At 40.2% G+C, this 18,750-nt stretch overlaps 2 protein-coding genes across 5 annotated transcripts in view; one reads left to right on the top strand and one right to left on the bottom strand.

The window, feature by feature from the left end:
* Nucleotides 1-21: 21 nt before the first annotated feature.
* Nucleotides 22-7,420, bottom strand: PFN4 (profilin family member 4). Of its 4 annotated transcripts, none has more exons than XM_042933565.1 (5): nt 7,201-7,420; nt 4,853-4,981; nt 4,352-4,489; nt 3,430-3,535; nt 22-239 (listed from the first exon to the last, which is right to left on the bottom strand). In XM_042933565.1, the coding sequence occupies exons 2-5, from the start codon at nt 4,967-4,969 to the stop codon at nt 211-213; spliced, it is 390 nt and encodes a 129-aa protein (XP_042789499.1). In that variant the 5' UTR covers nt 4,970-4,981; nt 7,201-7,420; the 3' UTR covers nt 22-210. The 4 variants fall into 4 exon arrangements, with proteins under 4 accessions (XP_042789499.1, XP_042789497.1, XP_042789496.1 ...); XM_042933563.1 differs by lacking the exon at nt 7,201-7,420 and adding an exon at nt 6,740-7,044; XM_042933562.1 differs by lacking the exon at nt 7,201-7,420 and adding an exon at nt 6,905-7,044.
* The window catches only part of FAM228B (family with sequence similarity 228 member B), a 23,696-nt gene continuing 12,286 nt past the window's right edge, over nt 7,341-18,750 (top strand). The window contains 6 exon segments of the mRNA XM_042933561.1: nt 7,341-7,504; nt 7,758-7,858; nt 8,125-8,255; nt 11,207-11,275; nt 13,767-13,958; nt 14,579-14,659. Of these exon segments, the coding sequence (XP_042789495.1) occupies nt 8,157-8,255; nt 11,207-11,275; nt 13,767-13,958; nt 14,579-14,659 (441 nt within the window). The 5' untranslated portion in view covers nt 7,341-7,504; nt 7,758-7,858; nt 8,125-8,156.

Here is an 18,750-nt window from a genome sequence, read left to right as displayed (position 1 = left end):
AAAAAAAATCAAACAAACAGGTAAAGCTTATCAAAGAATTCTAATTAAAGAAGAGGATCTCTTGAAAAAAGAAAAATCGCTCCCTTAGCTCATTCTTCCTTTTTGGTACCTTCTTCCTAGTGTTTTACAATCACAAAATAAGGCATTACTTTTTCTTTAGAATTGATTTCCTATAATAACAAAAGCTGTTTTTCATGGTCCTTTGATGACTTAATTTCCTTTTCTTCTTAGATATTCTCCTGAAAGAAACCAGAACATGGTTATTACTTGTGAGCAGCAAATTATCACCACAATATGATTCATTCATTTATTTATTCCACAGACATTGGGAGTGACTACCATGTGCCAGATGCTGGACATACAAGGATGACTGGATAGTTAATACCCATCGCTGCCCTCAAAGATATATATGTTTCCTAGAATCTTTCATAATAAAACATTTAAAAATAGTTATAATTCTTTATTTCCCAATTTTTCTGTAATTATTGTGTATAATTTTGATATAATTTTTTGATAGTGAAAAATATAATTAAAAGAAAAACAAGGGAAGGAAACAGAAGTAATGAGATAAGTAACTGGCTCCTGAGTAGGTGTCAGGCCTCAATCATCCTTCATGAGAATCCAACCACTTCCAAGATAGCCCATCCCTTCCTAGAGCAGGAGGATTTTTATTTATTTATTTTTTGAGAGAGAGAGAAAGAGAGAGAGAGAGAGAGAGAGCAAGGAGGGGAGGAGCAGAGAAAGAGAGGCAGACACAGGATCTGAAGCCGGCTCCAGGTTCTGAGCTATCAGCACAGAGCCCAATGCAGGGCTCAAACTCATGAACTGTGAGATATGACCTGAGCCAAAGTCGGTCGCTTAACTGACTGAGCCACCCAAATGCCTTGAGCAGTAGGATTTTAGTAGCATGATGTCAGCTATCTCCTTCTAACTAGTATAGATTCTTTGGAGTATTTTGTGGTTGTAAACAAGAACCTCAACCTTTACTGCCAGCTACAGAATCTACTTTACAGGGCTGAGGCAACTTCCCTGGTCTCCACGGGAGACCTGGGGAATTAGCCCTGGGCCCCAGTTGATAGGATAGAATCTGGCCTCTTGACAGCCTAATTCCCCCTTTCCCTAGCCTCATTTTCTGGATACCTTTAATTATATAATTAACCCAAATCTACATGTCTCTGTTCTGTCTTCCTGCTCCAGCCCTAGTCTACTGAAACTGAACTTCCCTCAAATTTTGACACCTGCCCAGAAAAGGACCTTGGTGGTTGTAATTGCCTGTTCCTCCCATGTTGGAGGTCACTCCTTCTGTGTCTTCTTCAGGTTCAGTCCTATTTACTCTTAGAATACCTCATTGCCAGCTGTGTAGCATGGTTTATGACACTCCATGACAGGAAACTATTTATAACAACTGGGAAGTTCTGTGCATACATACATTTGTGTGTGTGTGTGTGTGTTTCTGTGATGGTACTTAATTTCTCAGTTTTTTAAGATTCATTTCTCTGGAGCCTTCCCTGATTCTGCTAGGCAGAGGCTATTCATTTATTTGTTCATCAAACATGTATTAATTACCTACTCAACACTAGAGGCTGTTTTAGGTACTGGAGATAGGAGATTAAGACACAATTCTTATCTTCTAGGGGCTCACAATCTAGGTAAACAAAGAGCTCTAATGGCAATGATAGTAAAGGTATGCATAAAATGCATAGCATAGCGGGAATATGCATAGTGCATAGCCCAAGAACTGACTTGTGTCTCCATTGATGATTAGGAATTTGACAACTGAATGTGAAGGGGCAGGGCAGAAAGGGACACTTATTTTTAGACAGCATGTATAGAGGCCTGGGAGGTAGAGACTATGTCTGCTTACAGCTTTGATATCCTTGTTTATTTGGATAGAAGAACACACATGGTAGATCATCACTGAATATGTGTTGAAAGAACGAAAGAATGGCTGCTTTCCTCACTAGTAGAGGTAGAGGATTCTACTATCTTAAAGGAGTGTTCAAGTAACCCCCCCCCCCAATTTATTTATTTATTTATTTTTATTTATTTTTTTTTTTAGAATTTTTTTTTTTAATTTTTTTTTTTTTCAACGTTTATTTATTTTTGGGACAGAGAGAGACAGAGCATGAACGGGGGAGGGACAGAGAGAGAGGGAGACACAGAATCGGAAACAGGCTCCAGGCTCTGAGCCATCAGCCCAGAGCCTGACGCGGGGCTCGAACTCACGGACCGTGAGATCGTGACCTGGCTGAAGTCGGACGCTTAACCGACTGCGCCACCCAGGCGCCCCCCCCCCCCCAATTTTTTTAAAGGAATTTAGGTTTACATTTAAAAATCTGAACACAGGGGCGCCTGGGTGGCTCAGTCGGTTGAGCGTCCGACTTCGGCTCAGGTCATGATCTCACGGTCCGTGAGTTCGAGCCCCGCGTCGGGCTCTGGGCTGATGGCTCAGAGCCTGGAGCCTGCTTCCGATTCTGTGTCTCCCTCTCTCTCTGCCCCTCCCCCATTCATGCTCTGTCTCTCTCTGTCTCAAAAATAAATAAAAACGGTAAAAAAAAATTAAAAAAATAAAAATAAAAATCTGAACACAAATATAATTTATCATTCATTAAGCTCAACTCTCATAGGTATAATTTCCCAGTTAGTCCTATATTAGATATTCATTCAAAAACATAAAGACACAGAAGAGGAATGCAGTAGACATCAATAAGGTAGCTGCCTGGCTCAGTAAGTTTTCTGTAAAACGCTCCTTTACATAGGGTGGCCCCCAGCAGTTAACATTTGTTTTGTTTTGTTTCGTTTTGTTTTTTTTACCCTGCTGCCTTCTTCACCCCTAACCCTCCAAAAGCTGACTGATATAGGGGTAAACCATATGACCCAAGACTTGTCAAATCAGGGTCCTAAAAGAAATTAAGAGGCAGTATGTGAGCCTTGGCCATGATACCAGCCAGGAAAGGCTTTGCAATAGGACAGAACAAAGCTGATGCCCTTAGAAACAGACTAGAGGGGTGCCTAGGTGGCTCAGTCCGTTGAGCATCTGACTCTTGATTTTGGCTTGGTCATGATCCCAGGGCCGTGGGATTGAGCCCCACATTGGGCTCCGCACTGAGCTTGGAGCCTACGTAAGATTCTCCTTCTCTCTCTCCCCCTTTTTTTCCTCTACCCCCTCCCCTGCTTGTGCTCACTTTCATGCTCTCTATCTAAAAAAAAGAAAGAAAGAAAGAGAAAAAAAGAGACTAGAGAAGCATTCTAGCGGTATTTCTGTCCCTGGAGTCCATTTTCCCTGTGGTTCAGCTGCATTAACTCCAGTACTCTTCCAATAAATTCCTCCTTTCTGCCCTCAGTGGTGTGAATTGGTTCTCAGTTACTGGCAGTCAGAAGGCCTCACTACCATAGGGAATGAAGACAGGCATAGGGAGACAAACTTACCCAGTTTCTCTGTGGCTTCCACACAAACACTAGGATACATGCCTTCAGTGTAAGTTGCCACCAGAAGATACAGATGGGTCTTCACAACAACCACACCAGTGTTTTCCTGGATAAGAGTAAAACAGAATGCCCTTCTTTTGGTTCTTGTCACAGGACTAGCAGTTGCACTTCAGCCACATTTCTTGCCATTTCTTTACTTCCATAACGCTGATAAATATCTGTTTGTGGACTCTTCATTCTTTTCCACTAATTTAGTTGTCTTTTCTCAAAAAATTTCAGACTTGTAATAACAGCATGTGTGTTTTGAGAAAGTTCCCCAGCTGATTGTAATCTACCCCTATCTCAATGAGAACAAATGATATAATGAAAAGGTTATACATTTTGGAATTGGACAGCTTTGGGCTTGAATCCCGGCACCTCCATTTTCTGCTGCATGACTAAGGAAGAATTATTTAACCTCGTTAAATCTCAGTTTCGTCACCTGAAAAATGAGGCTACTTACTTTATAATACGGATGAAGTATGCTTATGCCATAATATAGGGCATCCAATAAATGTGAATTTCAGCTCCTTGTTTCCTTACAGGCAACAGAGAGCCAAGAGAGGTTTTAAGCACATGAATGCTGACTTTTTCTTTTTTCTTTTCTTTTTTTAAGAAAGAGGATGTAGAGTATGGAGTAGTGAAAGGAGATACTTTAGGCAAGGTTCAGTTGACAGATTCTGGAATGAATATTTCTCAGCTAGGCTCTCTGTTCATACTTTCTTTTACTTATGCCTTCCTGGCATTAGACTGCTGTCTCAGACATTGCCACTGCAGTAATGGGCTCAGTTTGTTTTATAAATGGGATCAGTGGGGACAGAGCAAATTGGAGTCAAATTCTTAAGGTTTTTTACCTAGCCGTCTTCAAATCTTGAACACTCACATTCTTAGCATAAAGAGAATAGTCATCTGCCCGGACACATTTGTAGTCCTTTTCCTTGAAATACAGTCCTTCTCTTCTGGTTTGCAAAGGGTTCTTGGCAAATCCATTCACAAGAGTTCGGACATCACTGGGCATTACCTGCAGAAGTTAGACTAGGGGTGGGCAAACTATGGCAGGCTGGCCAAATTTGGCCCACTACCTGTTTTTGTAGCGCTGGAAGCTAAGAATGTTTTTTTCTATTATTAAGTCATTGGAAAAAACAAATAGTATATTTTGTGATATGTAAAAATTACATGAAATTCAAATTTCAGTGTTCATAAAGATTTATTGGAACACAGTCACACCCATTTTTTAATGTACTGTCCTTGCTTGTTTCCCCATTAAAACTGCATAGTAGTGTACTTGTGACAATGGCCATATAGCCCAGAAACCGAAAATGTTTACTATGGCTCTTTACAGAAAGAGTTTGTAATGCTTATACCCAAACTGGCTTTTTCTTACACTAAATCCTGGTGATGCTACACTCAAGCTTCGCTCCTGGAGTTTGATGAGGGCTGCACTGTCCACATGCTTTGTTCCCAGGAGGGTATCTAACAGTAAGTTCTGCAAATGGCTCATGCTCCCTCAACCCTGAAAAAGGGAACCGCAGTTGATACGATTCACCCTATGAGAATACAAACCTCCCTAAGACCCTTTGGACAGGTCTCAGCGTGAAAACTGTGGTCCGTTACCTAATATCCAAAGAGGAAAATAGAATAATAGAAAATCACAATTCACAAAACAGGTTATTAAGTGACCTTAGAAAATCACTGCTCATAATTTTCAAGTTATGTCAGTGGTTCACATCGGAATCACCTGAGATTATAAACCCCAAAGCGTGGCACAAAAACAGACACATAGACCAATGGAATAGAATAGAAACCCCAGAACTAGACCCACAAACGTATGGCCAACTAATCTTTGACAAAGCAGGAAAGAACATCCAATGGAAAAAAGACAGTCTCTTTAACAAATGGTGCTGGGAGACCTGGACAGCAACATGCAGAAGAATGAAACTGGACCACTTTCTTACCCCATTCACAAAAATAAACTTAAAATGGATAAAGGACCTGAATGTGAGACAGGAAACCATCAAAACCCTAGAGGAGAAAGCAGGAAACGACCTCTCTGACCTCAGCCGTAGCAATCTCTTACTCGACACATCCCCAAAGGCAAGGGAATTAAAAGCAAAAATGAATTACTGGGACCTTATGAAGATAAAAAGCTTCTGTACAGCAAAGGAAACAACCAACAAAACTAAAAGGCAACCAACGGAATGGGAAAAGATATTTGCAAATGACACATCGGACAAAGGGCTAGTATCCAAAATCTATAAAGAGCTCACCAAACTCCACACCCAAAAAACAAATAACCCAGTGAAGAAATGGGCAGAAAGCATGAATAGACACTTCTCTAAAGAAGACATCCGAATGGCCAACAGGCACATGAAAAGATGCTCAACGTCGCTCCTTATCAGGGAAATACAAATCAAAACCACACTCAGATATCACCTCACGCCAGTCAGAGTGGCTAACATGAACAAATCAGGAGACTATGGATGCTGGAGAGGATGTGGAGAAACGGGAACCCTCTTGCACTGTTGGTGGGAATGCAAATTGGTGCAGCCACTCTGCAAAACAGTGTGGAGGTTCCTCAAAAAATGAAAAATAGACCTACCCTATGACCCAGCAATAGCACTGCTAGGAATTTACCCAAGGGATACAGGAGTACTGATGCATAGGGGCACTTGTACCCCAATGTTTATAGCAGCACTCTCAACAATAGCCAAATTGTGGAAAAAGCCCAAATGTCCATCAACTGATGAATGGATAAAGAATTGTGGTTTATATACACAATGGAGTACTACATGGCAATGAGAAAGAATGAAATATGGCCCTTTGTAGCAACGGGGATGGAACTGGAGAGTGTGATGCTAAGTGAAATAAGGCATACAGAGAAAGACAGATACCATATGGTTTCACTCTTACGTGGATCCTGAGAAACTTAACAGAAACCCATGGGGGAGGGGAAGGAAAAAAAAAAAAAAAGAGGTTAGAGTGGGAGAGAACCAAAGCATAAGAGACTCTTAAAAACTGAGAACAAACTGAGGGTTGATGGGGGGTGGGAGGGAGGGGAGGGTGGGTGATGGGTATTGAGGGGGGCACCTTTTGGGATGAGCACTGGGTGTTGTATGGAAACCAATTTGACAATAAATTTCATATATTGAAAAAAAACTATAAAAAAAAAAAAAATAAACCCCAAAGCGAAAAACACCTGCGGGATGCACAGCCAATGATCTAAGCAAGGCTGAATGAGATCAGCTGATCCTGAGTCCTCACATTCTCTTACCGCTGGCGGACCAGCATCAGCGCCAACTATAGGCTCTGATACAGGGGACTGAATAAACCTTTAACGCATTTAAAGCGACATTTCCCGTCTTCATAAGGGCAACCTCCACAAACACTCATCCTTCTAAGGGATAATTCTGAGGGCAGCGCCCCTTCCCGGTCATCCCTGGGGTGTTTCCTGAAGTGGGACTGGAGGCCAGGAAGGAGGATCACTGTCTAGTCCGGATGGCCGGAAGACGCCCAGACGGCTCAGGGGAGCACGGTGAGCCTGGCGGAGGCAGAAGGAACCGAGCACTCAGGGTAAGCCGTCCCGTCAACGGTCGCGGGGGAGGGCGGGGCGGGAAGGCGATGTGCCTCGCTATTGGCTGCGATGGTTGCCCGTCACCGAGAAGGGCTTCGGTTTGGCTCTCTAACCACGACCCGCCCACTCGTGCGGGCACCACAGGTGTCCAGGTTACAAACCCGCCGGACTGGACTTGAGGAGCGCAGTTGGGTGCGGCTCAGGAGTTTCGGGGCCGCTCTCCAGGCCCTGAGCCCCGCAGAATTCTGACTCGTCGTCGTCTGTCGCGGCACAGGGTTCGCTGGGGGTGCGTCGGGAGACGCTAGACGCGAACGTTCTGCCATTCCGAGGCGACGGGCCCGAGCTGAGGGGGCCGCAGGCTCGGGCGGGCTCACTCTCTCTCCGCAGCCGACGACTGCTGGGCCGTGGGCCGTCGGGCCGGGCCCCCGCGTGCTGCAGGGAGCGGAGGGGGAGGGAGGAGCTGGGGTATCTGTCGTGGTCTGCAACTCTCCTGCCGGGCCGGGCAGAGCACGCACGCATCTTGCGGACGGGGTGGGAGGGGAGGGATGGGGGTCGTGGGTGCTGTAGGTCTACAGCGGGCGCAAGCCTTAATGATAGCTTCCCCCTCAGATGACAGTCCTTGTGTGTGTATGTGTTGGGGGGGGGGGGAGTGCTTTGGGCGTCCTAGAGCTTGAGGTCACGCAGAGATGGTCTGAAAACCCCTCCCTTCTATAAGCAGCCCTGCTTGTGTGGGCTTCGGTAGCCAGGAACTTGCAACTCTCCGGGTCGGCGGCCCTCGGTCAGAAAAGTGCTGCAGTGCGTCCCCTAGAGACCCGGCTGGTAATTGCCACCCCGGCTCCGACGGGCTGTGTTGTAGGAGGACGTGGGAAGCCTGGAATAACAGGGGGACGCGGGTCAGTCCAGAGAGAACCTCCCCTGCTTAGAAGAGGCTGGGTCGGAACACATCATCAGAAACTATGGTGAAGGCCTCTGTGTGGGTGGCTACTAATTCAGAATCCGTTCCACACCTGTTCGTAGTGGCCAAGGCTTGTTAATTAAGAGAAAATAGGACTGAAGCCTCATTAATGAATAAGTGACTCTTCTAGTTTTTCTAGGGGCTCCGTTATTTGTGACCACAATGACAAATTTAGACAGTGATGATATGCTAACTGACAAGCTTCATAAGCCCAAGAGCTCGAAAGAATGGTTGGAACCACAGCCACTTCATCTTATGGAGGTAACGGTAGTATGGCATTTTGAAGTTTATATTTGGGTAGTTGCATTGAGATCTGGCTTGTGCTTAACAGTTTTTCTATGTTTTGTATTTCATTTCTGTCCTTTATTATTCCATTTATTCTACTTTGTATTTTCATTTTCTAGTTTCTTAAGGTGGAATCGTCGGTAATTGATTATAGGCCTTTATAACAAACTTAATAAGTTTCTCCTGAAGCGCTCTTAAAAAAAATAAAAAGTTTATCCGTTTTTGAGGGAGAGAGAGCTCACATGAGCGGGGGAGGGGCAGACACAGAAGGGGAGAGAGACTCTCAAGCAGGCTGAGTCCTGCCAGCACTGAGCTGGACTTGGGGTGCCATCTCATGAACTGTGAGATCATGACCTGAACGGAAATTGAGAGTTCGGTGCTCAACTGACCGAACCACCCAGGCGCCACTCTCCTGAAGTACTCTTGTAAACTGCATCCCCTAAATTTATATATGTTGTTTTTTGAAAAACGATTGTAATTTCTTTTTTTCTAAACAGCTTTATTAAGGTATAATTGGTACACAATAAACTGCGTATATTTGAAGTGTACAGTTTGAACATTTTTGACACATGTGGCCACACGTGAAACCACCACAATTAAGAGAATGAACGTATTCATTATGCCCCAAATTTCCTCCTCCTGTACCTACCCTCCTTCCTTTGCCTATCCCCAACCAAGGCAATCACTGATTTGCTGTCACTTGGGTTAATTTTGCCCTTAAAAAATTTTATGCAGATGTAATCTTACAGTATGCTTTTTGTCTGGCTGCTTTTACTCAGCATAATTATTTTGGGATTCATCTGTGTTGTGGTCATGTATCAGTATTTTATTTACTTATTTGCTAAATGCTGTATAGTTTATCCATCCTGCTGATGGACATTTGGGTTGTTTGCATTTTTTGGCTGTCACAAATAAAGCTGTTAGGAACAATCATGCACATGTCTTTTTATGGACATACACTTTCATTTCTCTTGGGTACATATCTAGTTGTAGAAGGACTGGGTCATATGGTAAATGAATTTAACTTTAAAAAAAAATTTTTTTTTTAACGTTTATTTATTTTTGAGACAGAGAGAGAGAGAGAGCATGAACGGGGGAGGGTCAGAGAGAGGGAGACACAGAATCTGAAACAGGCTCCAGGCTCCGAGCTGTCAGCACAGAGCCTGACGTGGGGCTCGGACTCACGGACTGCGAGATCATGACCTGAGCCGAAGTCGGCCGCCCAACCGACTGAGCCACCCAGGCGCCCCAAGAATTTAACTTTTTATGAAAGTGCCAAACTGTTTTCCAAAGGAGTCTGCCTTGTACATACACAGTTCAAGGATCTGCCAGAGATTTGGTCAATTAATTTGTAAAATTTGTGGCATCCGCTCTATGATTTTCTCCTTTCAGGTATTTCTCCTTTGACTTTCCAGCTCCTCTGGTTTCCCTGAACTCTGTCTTCTAATTCTTGAATTTTGTAAAACTTCATGTTTCAGAGTTTGAGCCCTCTCCTTTAGCTCTGATGGAGGCCTGCTCTTAGACAAAAGTCCATAAAAACTGAAAATTTATCCACTGCCGTTAGTCTCTTTTTCTAATTATTGACTACATTCTTGTTTCTCCCTGTTTTGGGTCAGTCTCCAGTGTCTTCAGATTGTTTTTTCTATTTTTGTCTAGAATATTAATTCAGTACCCATCTTGGTTTTGAGAACAACAGATTTGCCAGGAATAGCAATCCTGTGAGGCAGAAAGAACAAAGAAAGTGAATCTGGAGTTAGATACATTTGAGATTAAATTCTTGTCTGCAGGCAGGATTTTCTAGGCTTCTAGTTGTTGCTTAACTCCCATGACCCCTAATTTACTTGGGTGTTAACCATCCTTGGGAAGTTAGGTTCTTGGATTTTCAGATTTTACTCATCTGTTTTGAAAACAAGAGTAGTGGAACTGAAAACAGCTATTTCCAATGATAGTTAATTTGAGAATATTTTTTGTGTAATTATGAATGGATTTTAAAGGCCCACCCAAAATGTCTGTCACTTTGGGCAATTAAAAAAAATTAATCATGTTTCCATTGTGGTAAAATAAATATAGTATCAAAGTTCGCTATTTTTAACCATTTTTAAGTGTACAATTCAATGACATTAATTACAACCTCTTGTATTTCTGGCGGATATTAATTGTGGAAGATTTGTTATAAAAATGGAAAAAAATTAATGTTATGGACTATTTCCTGAAGATTGTGTTGCTTTAAAATCTAAAAATGAGGGGCGCCTGGGTGGCTCAGTCGGTTAAGCGTCTGACTTCGGCTCAGGTCACGATCTCGCTGTCCCGTGAGTTCGAGCCCCACGTTGGGCTCTGGGCTGATGGCTCGGAGCCTGGAGCCTGCTTCCGGTTCTGTGTCTCCCTCTCTCTGTGTCTGCCCCTCCCCCGTTCATGCTCTGTCTCTCTCTGTCCCAAAAATAAACAAACGTTAAAAAAAAATTTTTTTTTAAATAAAAAAAAATAAAATCTAAAAATTACTTGTATATAAACAAATTTATTATTAGTATTTGATAGCTATAATGACTAAATGAATTAAAGTAGAATTCACTAATGATTGAATGAATTCAAATAGAGGCCTGATTGTGTTTTAACCCATAAAGGTGAAAGCCTTCTATGAAATGTGGAAAAAAAAGATGAGTTCTGCTTACCATGTGACTCTGGGCAAGTCATTTGTCCATGCTGGAATTCAAAATGTCTGTGATCTGAGTTATTTTTTGCCCTTGGATGAGCTATAGCAAATAGCAGAAAGATTCAAATGCTCTTTAAAAGTACTGGATGATATGATTTGAGGTAGAAAAATTGTATTTATGGAGAACTTTCCAGGGAGATGTCTGTGAGTCCAGATAGTATTAATAATTTGATTTTTTTTAAGATTTGATTTTCAAAATTTCATTCTGTAATTATAGGTATTAGCTAAAGAAGATATTGATGCAGCTATTCAATCAATATTATATAGAGAAAATCATGTAATTAAGGTAAGAATTGGCTACAGAATGTGTCATGATTAAAAATTAATTTTGTTTTTCCCTTTTAGATGGAAAATAGAATTGAAAACACTCATTAGTGCCTAGGATTAACCTTAAGAGAAATCTGAGATTGTTTTAATTGACTTCCTATCTTTTTATTTGTGGGGATTCTTTCACAGATACTTTTTTTAAGTTTATTTATTTATTTTGAGAGAGTGTGGGCAGGGGAGGGGCAGAGGGAGGTAGAGAGAGAGGATCCCACACAGGCTCTGTGCTTAGAGCACAAGATGCAAGGCTTGAACTCATGAACCGTGAGATCATGACCTGAGTTGAAACCAAGAGTCTGATGCTTAATCGACTAAGCCACCCAGATGCCCCTCACAGATACTTTTATATAAGAGTTTTCCCCTAGTCACTTGTTCTTTCATCTAATGGGGCTTCTGTGGAGTCACTGTGTATTCTTACGAGTTTTAAGAGCTGTTATTGGGACTCACTAATTATTACTCAGGTATGCATAGGTAGAAGAAGGCTTTAACTGTATCAGCACGGGCTTAATTATAAGACAAGATGAATGTCCACGTGTGGTGAGCACTGGAGTGGGTAACAGGAAAAGAGCTATTCGTTAAGAATGATTAAAGTGTGGAGCTCCTGGGTAGTTCAATTGGTTAAGCATCGGACTCGATCTCAGCTCAGGTCTTGATCTCAGGGTCATGAGTTCAAGCCCTGCATTAGGCTCTGCTCTGGGCATGAAGCCTACTTAAAAAAAAAAAAAAAAGGTTGAAGTGTGCTATGACCTGAATCTAAGAAGGGGTATGAGTTAGAGAAGCTCTCAGGGTTCTTGGTTTATTTTTTTTTCATTTTGAATTTCATGTGGTTGATTGTAGTAATCACATGATTTCATTTGCTAGATGAAAGGTGGATAAGTTTTGGATAAAAAAAGTTTAGTGTATAGCCTAAATCAGTCATTTTCTTTATTTACAGGCTGCTTGCCATTTCATCCAGGTTGTGCTACATTTCTGCCTGTTTACTCTTGTCTTTTTTTTTTCCCAATAGATTTTTCTTCTTCCACATTCTCTCATACCTTCTCCTCCTAGATAACTCCTTATATTTTGAGAGAGAGAGAGAGCAAGGAAGCATGAGTTGGGGAAGGGCAGAGAGAGAGAGAGGGAGACACATAATCTGAAGTAGGCTCCAGGCTCTGAGCTGTCAGCACAGAGCCTGATGTGGGGCTCGATCTCATGAGCTGTGAAATCATGACCTGAGCCTAAGTTGGATGGTCAACTGCTTGAGTCACCCAGGTGCCCCCTAGGTAACTCCTTTAAGGCCCATCTCAAATGTGTCCCACTGTAGGAATAAAAAAAAAAAAATTAGTCACTTTTTTCCATTGTAGTAAAATATATATAACATAAAATTAGCTATTTTAAACCTTTTTTTTTTTTTTTTATGAGAGAGAGAGAGCGAGCGAGAGTGCACACTTGAGGGGAAGGGCCAGAGGGAGAAGGAAAGAGAATCTTAAGCAGGCTCCACACCCATTGTGGAGCCTGACACAGGTCTTGATCTCATGAACTTGAGATCTATGACCTGAGCCAAAATCAAGAGTCAGACACTTAACTGACTGAGCCACCCAGGTGCCCCTTAACCATTTTTAAGTGTACAATTCAGTGACATTAATTATTCACAGGTTGTGCAATCATCATTACTATTTATTTCCAAATAGATGGATGTTGTGAAACCATCACCATTTATTTATCTCTAAAACTTTTCATCACCCCAGCCAAAACTGTATATGCATTAAGTAATGACTTTCCATTCCTCCCTCCCCAGAGGTCCCTCTGGTAACTTCTGGCTTACCATCTGTCTTTATGAATTTGTTTACTCTAGATAATTTCATATAAGTGGAATCCTACAGTATTTGTCCTTTTGTGTCTTGCTTATTTCACTTAGCATATTGTCTTCAAGATTCATCCATGTTGTAGCCTATGTCAGAACTTCATTCCATTTTATGGCTGTATAATATTGCATTTTGTGTATATACCATATTTTGTTTATATATTCATCTGCTGATGGACACTTGGGTTGTTTTCATCTTTTGGCTATTGTGAATAATGCTGTTACGAACATTGGTATATAAGTATCTGAGTCTTTGTTTTTAGTTCTTTTATAGATACATGCTTATATCTATATATATTACAGACAATCTATATGTATTACCTATATGTGTATATGTATACATATGTGTATATTATATATACACACACATACATGTTGCTATATTGTCCCTCCTATTTTGTGTATTTGTCTTGTAGTCTATCTCTCTAGGGAGAGTAGGCATGTTGTCTAATCTATATATTCATCATTTCTAGTGTAGTGTGTATCACACAGTAGAAGCCAAATAAATCAGCGAGTGACTTTGTGAGTTATTCTTAGGAATATAAATGAAGTTTAAATTTTAGTACAAAATAACTTCAGGATAATTGCCTTTTCTGTCATTGTTTAATAGGAACTAGATAAGTATTTACAACATCATGACTTCTTAAATGCAAGAAGAAAAGAGAGGTTATATAAAAGATGGACTGACCACGTGGCAGATCCTCTCCAGAAGAAAATTATAGAAAAAGTTTGTTCACATAAGAATATTAAAAAAAGGAGACAAGAAGAATTAGATGGTTTTTTAAAACATGTAAATAAAAAGGTACTAAGAAGTCATTTGATACTTGTTTCAGTTGGTTTAAAATGGTGATTATAATCATTCAAACAGCTTATCTCTTTCACTCTATATATGTATAATCTCTACTCTGTTAGAGCATATACTATTCCTAAATCTAGGACATGTGGAAAGTATGGAGGGAAGAGGGTTAGGTCTGGATTTAAATGTGTATATTAGAGTTATTATTCTTTGCTTTTCTCATGTAATATTTTGTATACCAATTAAATTTGGCCTCTAGGTTCGATAGATAGGTATAGTTCTAGAACACAGTTATTTACAAAACTATAAGATATTTCTGTTTTGGCATTTCTAAGAGATCTGAGATGTTGACTACTAAGCATTTAAAAACAATTTCCCAAATCTGTTAGTGTTCCAACATTCATTATTACTTATAACAAATTTTAAGTAGATCCCTTCTATCGCTATAATATTTATTACTTGGCTACCTTAAGTTTAACTTCAAATTTGGCCTTTCCTTCCATTTTGTATTTGTCATTAATGCCGTTTTGAAGCAGAAGAATGGAATTGTGTGTTTGAATCTTGACTCCTGTTATGCTCAAAGTTGTGCACCTCTTGTTATGTGTAGTTTTATTTCCTTCCTGTAGGGAAATGCATTTATAGAGCATTATGATCCGAAAGAGTATGATCCTTTTTATATGAACAAAGAGGACCCGAATTTTCTGAAGGTACGATAGACTTCTAATTTTTGATATTATGTGGTTGGTTTTTTTGAGCAGCCCTAATGTATGGGTAGTCCTTTAGTGATTCCCCAGGAATGCAGTAGCATCTTTTTTTTTTTTTTTTTTTTTTTTTTGAGAGAGCGTGAGTGGGGGAAGGGCAGAGAGAGGGGGACAGAGGATCAAAAGCAGGCTCTGTGCTAACAGCAGCAAGCCTGATGTGGGGCTCAAACCCATGAACTGACCTGTGAGATCATGACCTGAGCTGAAGTTGGAGGCTCAACTGACTGAGCCACCTAGGTGCCCCAGAATGCAGTAACATCTTAAGAATTGTTTCCCATCTCCATATCTTAGGAATAAAAAAACCCCGAAGTCCAGGGGTGCCTAGGTGACTCTTGACTTTGGCTCAGGTCATGATCTCGCAGTTGGTGAGATTGAACCTGCATCAAGCTCTGTGCTGACGGTGCGGAAACTGCTTGGGATTCTTTCTCCCTCTCTCTCTGCCCCTTACCCACTCACTCATGCTCTCTTTCAAAATAAATAAACTAAAAAAAAAAAAAAAAAAACCCAAATCAAAAAACAACAAAGTCCAAAGTAAATTAAACTTCAGTAAAATTTGAAAATATTATATAATACTCGGATGATAGGTAACATTTAAAATTTTCAAAGACTCTAAAAAGTTTGTTACAAATGTAATACATTTTCATGATAAATGAACAGAATTGATACTTAAATAAAACCACTCACAATTCCATTACCCAGAATGAACTCATTAACACTTCCCTGAATATCATTTTGGATATCCAAGGTTTCTTTGTAAAATAGATTTATTTTACAAAAATGGAGTAACACGCATTAGGTTCATACCCTGCATTTTTTTCCTCAATAGTTTTGTGTGTGTGTGTGCGTGTGTGTGCGTGTGTGTGTGTGTTTTAAAGAGAGAAAGATTGGGACGACTGGGTGGTTCAGTCATTAAGCGTCCAACTTCGGCTCAGGTCATTTCAAGGTTAGTGGGTTCAAGCCCTGCGTTAGGCTCTGTGCTGGCAGCTCAGAGCCTGGAGGCTGCTTCAGATTCTGTCTCCCTCTCTCTCTGCCCCTCCCTCACTCATGCTTTGTCTGTCTCTCTCTCTCTCAAAAATAAGTAAACATTAAAATTTCAAGAGAGAACTATAGCATGAGTAGGGGAGAGGGGCAGAGGGAGAGACAATCTCAAGCACGCTGTATGTTCAGTGTGGAGTCTGACACGGGGCTCAGTCCATGACCCCAGCCGAAATTAAGAGTTGGTTGCTCAACTGACTGAACCACCCAGATGCTCCCCTTTTTTTTATCAATAGTTTTATGATTTGCTCTTTGTCAATAAATGTAAATACATAATTTTAATCATTGCATAGTATTCTATTAATAATAACTGCTAACTTACACTGAGGGCTTAGCCAAATGTTAGGACTTTTTTTTTTCCCCCATCTTTACTACTCCCACATGAAGTAATTTGCAGATGAGGCAAGTGAGACACAGACTGGTTAAGTTACTTTTCACAATCACACAGCTGTAAATAGCAGAACATATATGGTGTTTCTAACCATATATGTATCTTGCTATACCACCATTTTTTAAAAACATATTCCCTGTTTTGAACATTTAGATTGTTTTGGACATATTATTGTTATAAATGACATGATGAACTTCCCTGTAACTGTTTAATTTTTTCCTTAGGGTAACTTGCTAGAAGTAGAATTGCTAAGTTAAAGGTTATGCATGATTTTGATTCATATTGCCAAATCGTCCTCCAGAATAGTTGTATAAATTTATACCCGTACCAGAGTCCATTTTCCCACACTTTTGCTAATAGTGGATATTCTTTCTTTTTTTTAAGTTTATTTATTTTGAGAGAGAGAAAGCACAAGTGGGGAAGGGGCAGAGAGAGGGAGAGAGAGAGAGAGAGAATCCCAAGCAGGCTTCTCATAACCAGTGCAGAGCCTGGTGCGGGACTTGAACTCATGAACTGCAAGATCATGACCTGGGCTGAAGTAGGACATTTAACCACCTGAGCCACCCAGGCAGCCTGCTAATAGTGGATATTATTAAACAAAATTAAAATCCTTGAGTCATTGACATTTTATTTTTTTAAATGTTTATTTTTGAGAGAGAGTGAGTGGGAGAGGGGCAGAAAGAGAGAAGACAGAGAAACCCAAGCAGGCTCCACACTGTCAGTGCAAATCCTGATGTGGGGCTTGAACTCACAAACCATGAGATCCTGAGCTGAGCCAAATCAAGAATCGAATATCTAACCAACTGAACCACCCAGGCACCTGAGTCATAGACATTTTAAACTGTTGGCATTTGCAGGCAAAGCAGATTTTTGTTTTTTGTTTTTTGCCAAATTGGGGTGTGTGCATGTGCCATTGTCCCTATTTTAATAGGTAGGAGTTAAACTGAGAGTTTAAAGTTAGAGCCTTAGTTTACTAACTAGTATAATAACTAGTTAAGGGACAGAATTGGGATTTGAAACTATATCTTTTTGGTATCAAAATTCAAGTTTGTTCTTTTGCCATTCTGCTTTTCTTTTTTTTTCTTTTTTTAATTTTTTAAAATTAAAAAAAAAATTTTAAATTTACATCCAAATTAGTATATAGTGCAACAATGATTTCAGGAGTAGATTCCTTAGTGCCCCTTACCCATTTAGCCCATCCCCCCTCCCACAACCCCTCCTGTAACCCTCAGTTTGTTGTCCATGTTTATGAGTCTCTTTTGTCCCCCTCCCTGTTTTTATATTATTTTTGTTTCCCTTCCCTTATGTTCATCTGTTTTGTCTCTTAAAGTCCTCATATGAGTGAAGTCATATGATTTTTGTCTTTCTCTGATTGATTAATTTCACTTAGCATAATACCCTCCAGTTCCATCCACATAGTTGCAAATAGCAAGATTTCATTCTTTTTGATTGCTGAGTAATACTCCATTGTGTGTGTGTGTGTGTGTGTGTGTGTGTGTGTGTGTGTATACACACCACATCTTTATCCATTCATCCATTGATGGACATTTGGGCTCTTTCCATACTTTGGCTATTGTTGATAGTGCTGCTATAAACATGGAGGTACATGTGTCCCTACAAAACAGCACACCTGTATCCCTTGGATAAATGCCTAGTAGTGCAATTGCTGGGTAGTAGGGTAGTTCTATTTTTCGTTTTTTGAGGAAACTCAGTACTGTTTTCCAAAGTGGCTGCACCAGCTTGCATTCCCAGCCATTCTGCTTTTATAAATGAACCTGATAGGTGACCTCTTAAGTGGAACACGTTGAGGTTATAACAGCAGTTCTCAGAGTGAGGTACATAGATCTTTGAGGGCCCTGAAACCCTTTTAAGGGACCTATTAGGCCAATTGTTTTCATAATAGTGCCAAATATTATTTACCTTTTTTATAGTGTTGACATTGACTTTGATTGTGCAAAAGCAATGGTGGGTAAAGCTGTTGGTACTTATAACAACTTAAATCAGTGTCACCAAATCATACCAGTCATTATTCTTCATTGCCATGTACTCACATTTAAAAAATTGCAATTTCACTTAAGGATGTCCTTGACCAAACACTAAAAATTATTAATTTTATTAAATCTTGCTCACATCTAAGTATACGTCTTTTTAATATTCTATGTGATGAAATGGTAAATATGGAAACAGTACTTCTGCCTACTGAAATGCAGCATGATTGCTTGAATTATCAGCTATACTGGTTGATTTTTTTTTTTCATGGTACATTTTTCTTAAAGAAGGATTTATAAATTGTAGTTATTAAGTTTTGGATATTTGGCAGACATTTTTTGGAAAAGTAATGAAGTCACTTCAAGAAAAATAACTGACAGTGTTTGTTGCCAATGATAAAATGTGAGCTTTCAAGCAAAAAACTGAATTTTGGAAAAATATTCAGCATAATGAGTGTTACAGCTTTCTGTTACTCTTAGAATTTTCTGATGAGATTGATAATGATGTTAATGACTGTGATTATAGCATAATGAAATGTATTGACAATTTGGAAGATCTCATGTAACTCAGTGATATAATTTCTTCCAAATAATCCATGACATGGATAAAAGATCCATTCAAA

This window comes from Panthera leo, chromosome A3 (genome assembly GCF_018350215.1).
Source record: "Panthera leo isolate Ple1 chromosome A3, P.leo_Ple1_pat1.1, whole genome shotgun sequence".
In the NCBI taxonomy this organism is placed as follows: domain Eukaryota; kingdom Metazoa; phylum Chordata; class Mammalia; order Carnivora; family Felidae; genus Panthera; species Panthera leo.
This window is presented reverse-complemented; position numbering and strand designations above follow the sequence as displayed.

Coding starts and splice junctions, on each gene's coding strand:
- PFN4 (XM_042933565.1), bottom strand. CDS start 4,969: ATGAGCCATTTGCAGAACTTACTGTTAGATACCCTCCTGGGAACAAAG. Junction 3,536..4,351: donor ATTCTCTTTATGCTAAGAAT/GTGAGTGTTCAA, acceptor ACTCTTATCCAG/GAAAACACTGGTGTGGTTGT. Junction 240..3,429: donor GGAAGCCACAGAGAAACTGG/GTAAGTTTGTCT, acceptor GGTTTCTTTCAG/GAGAATATCTAAGAAGAAAA.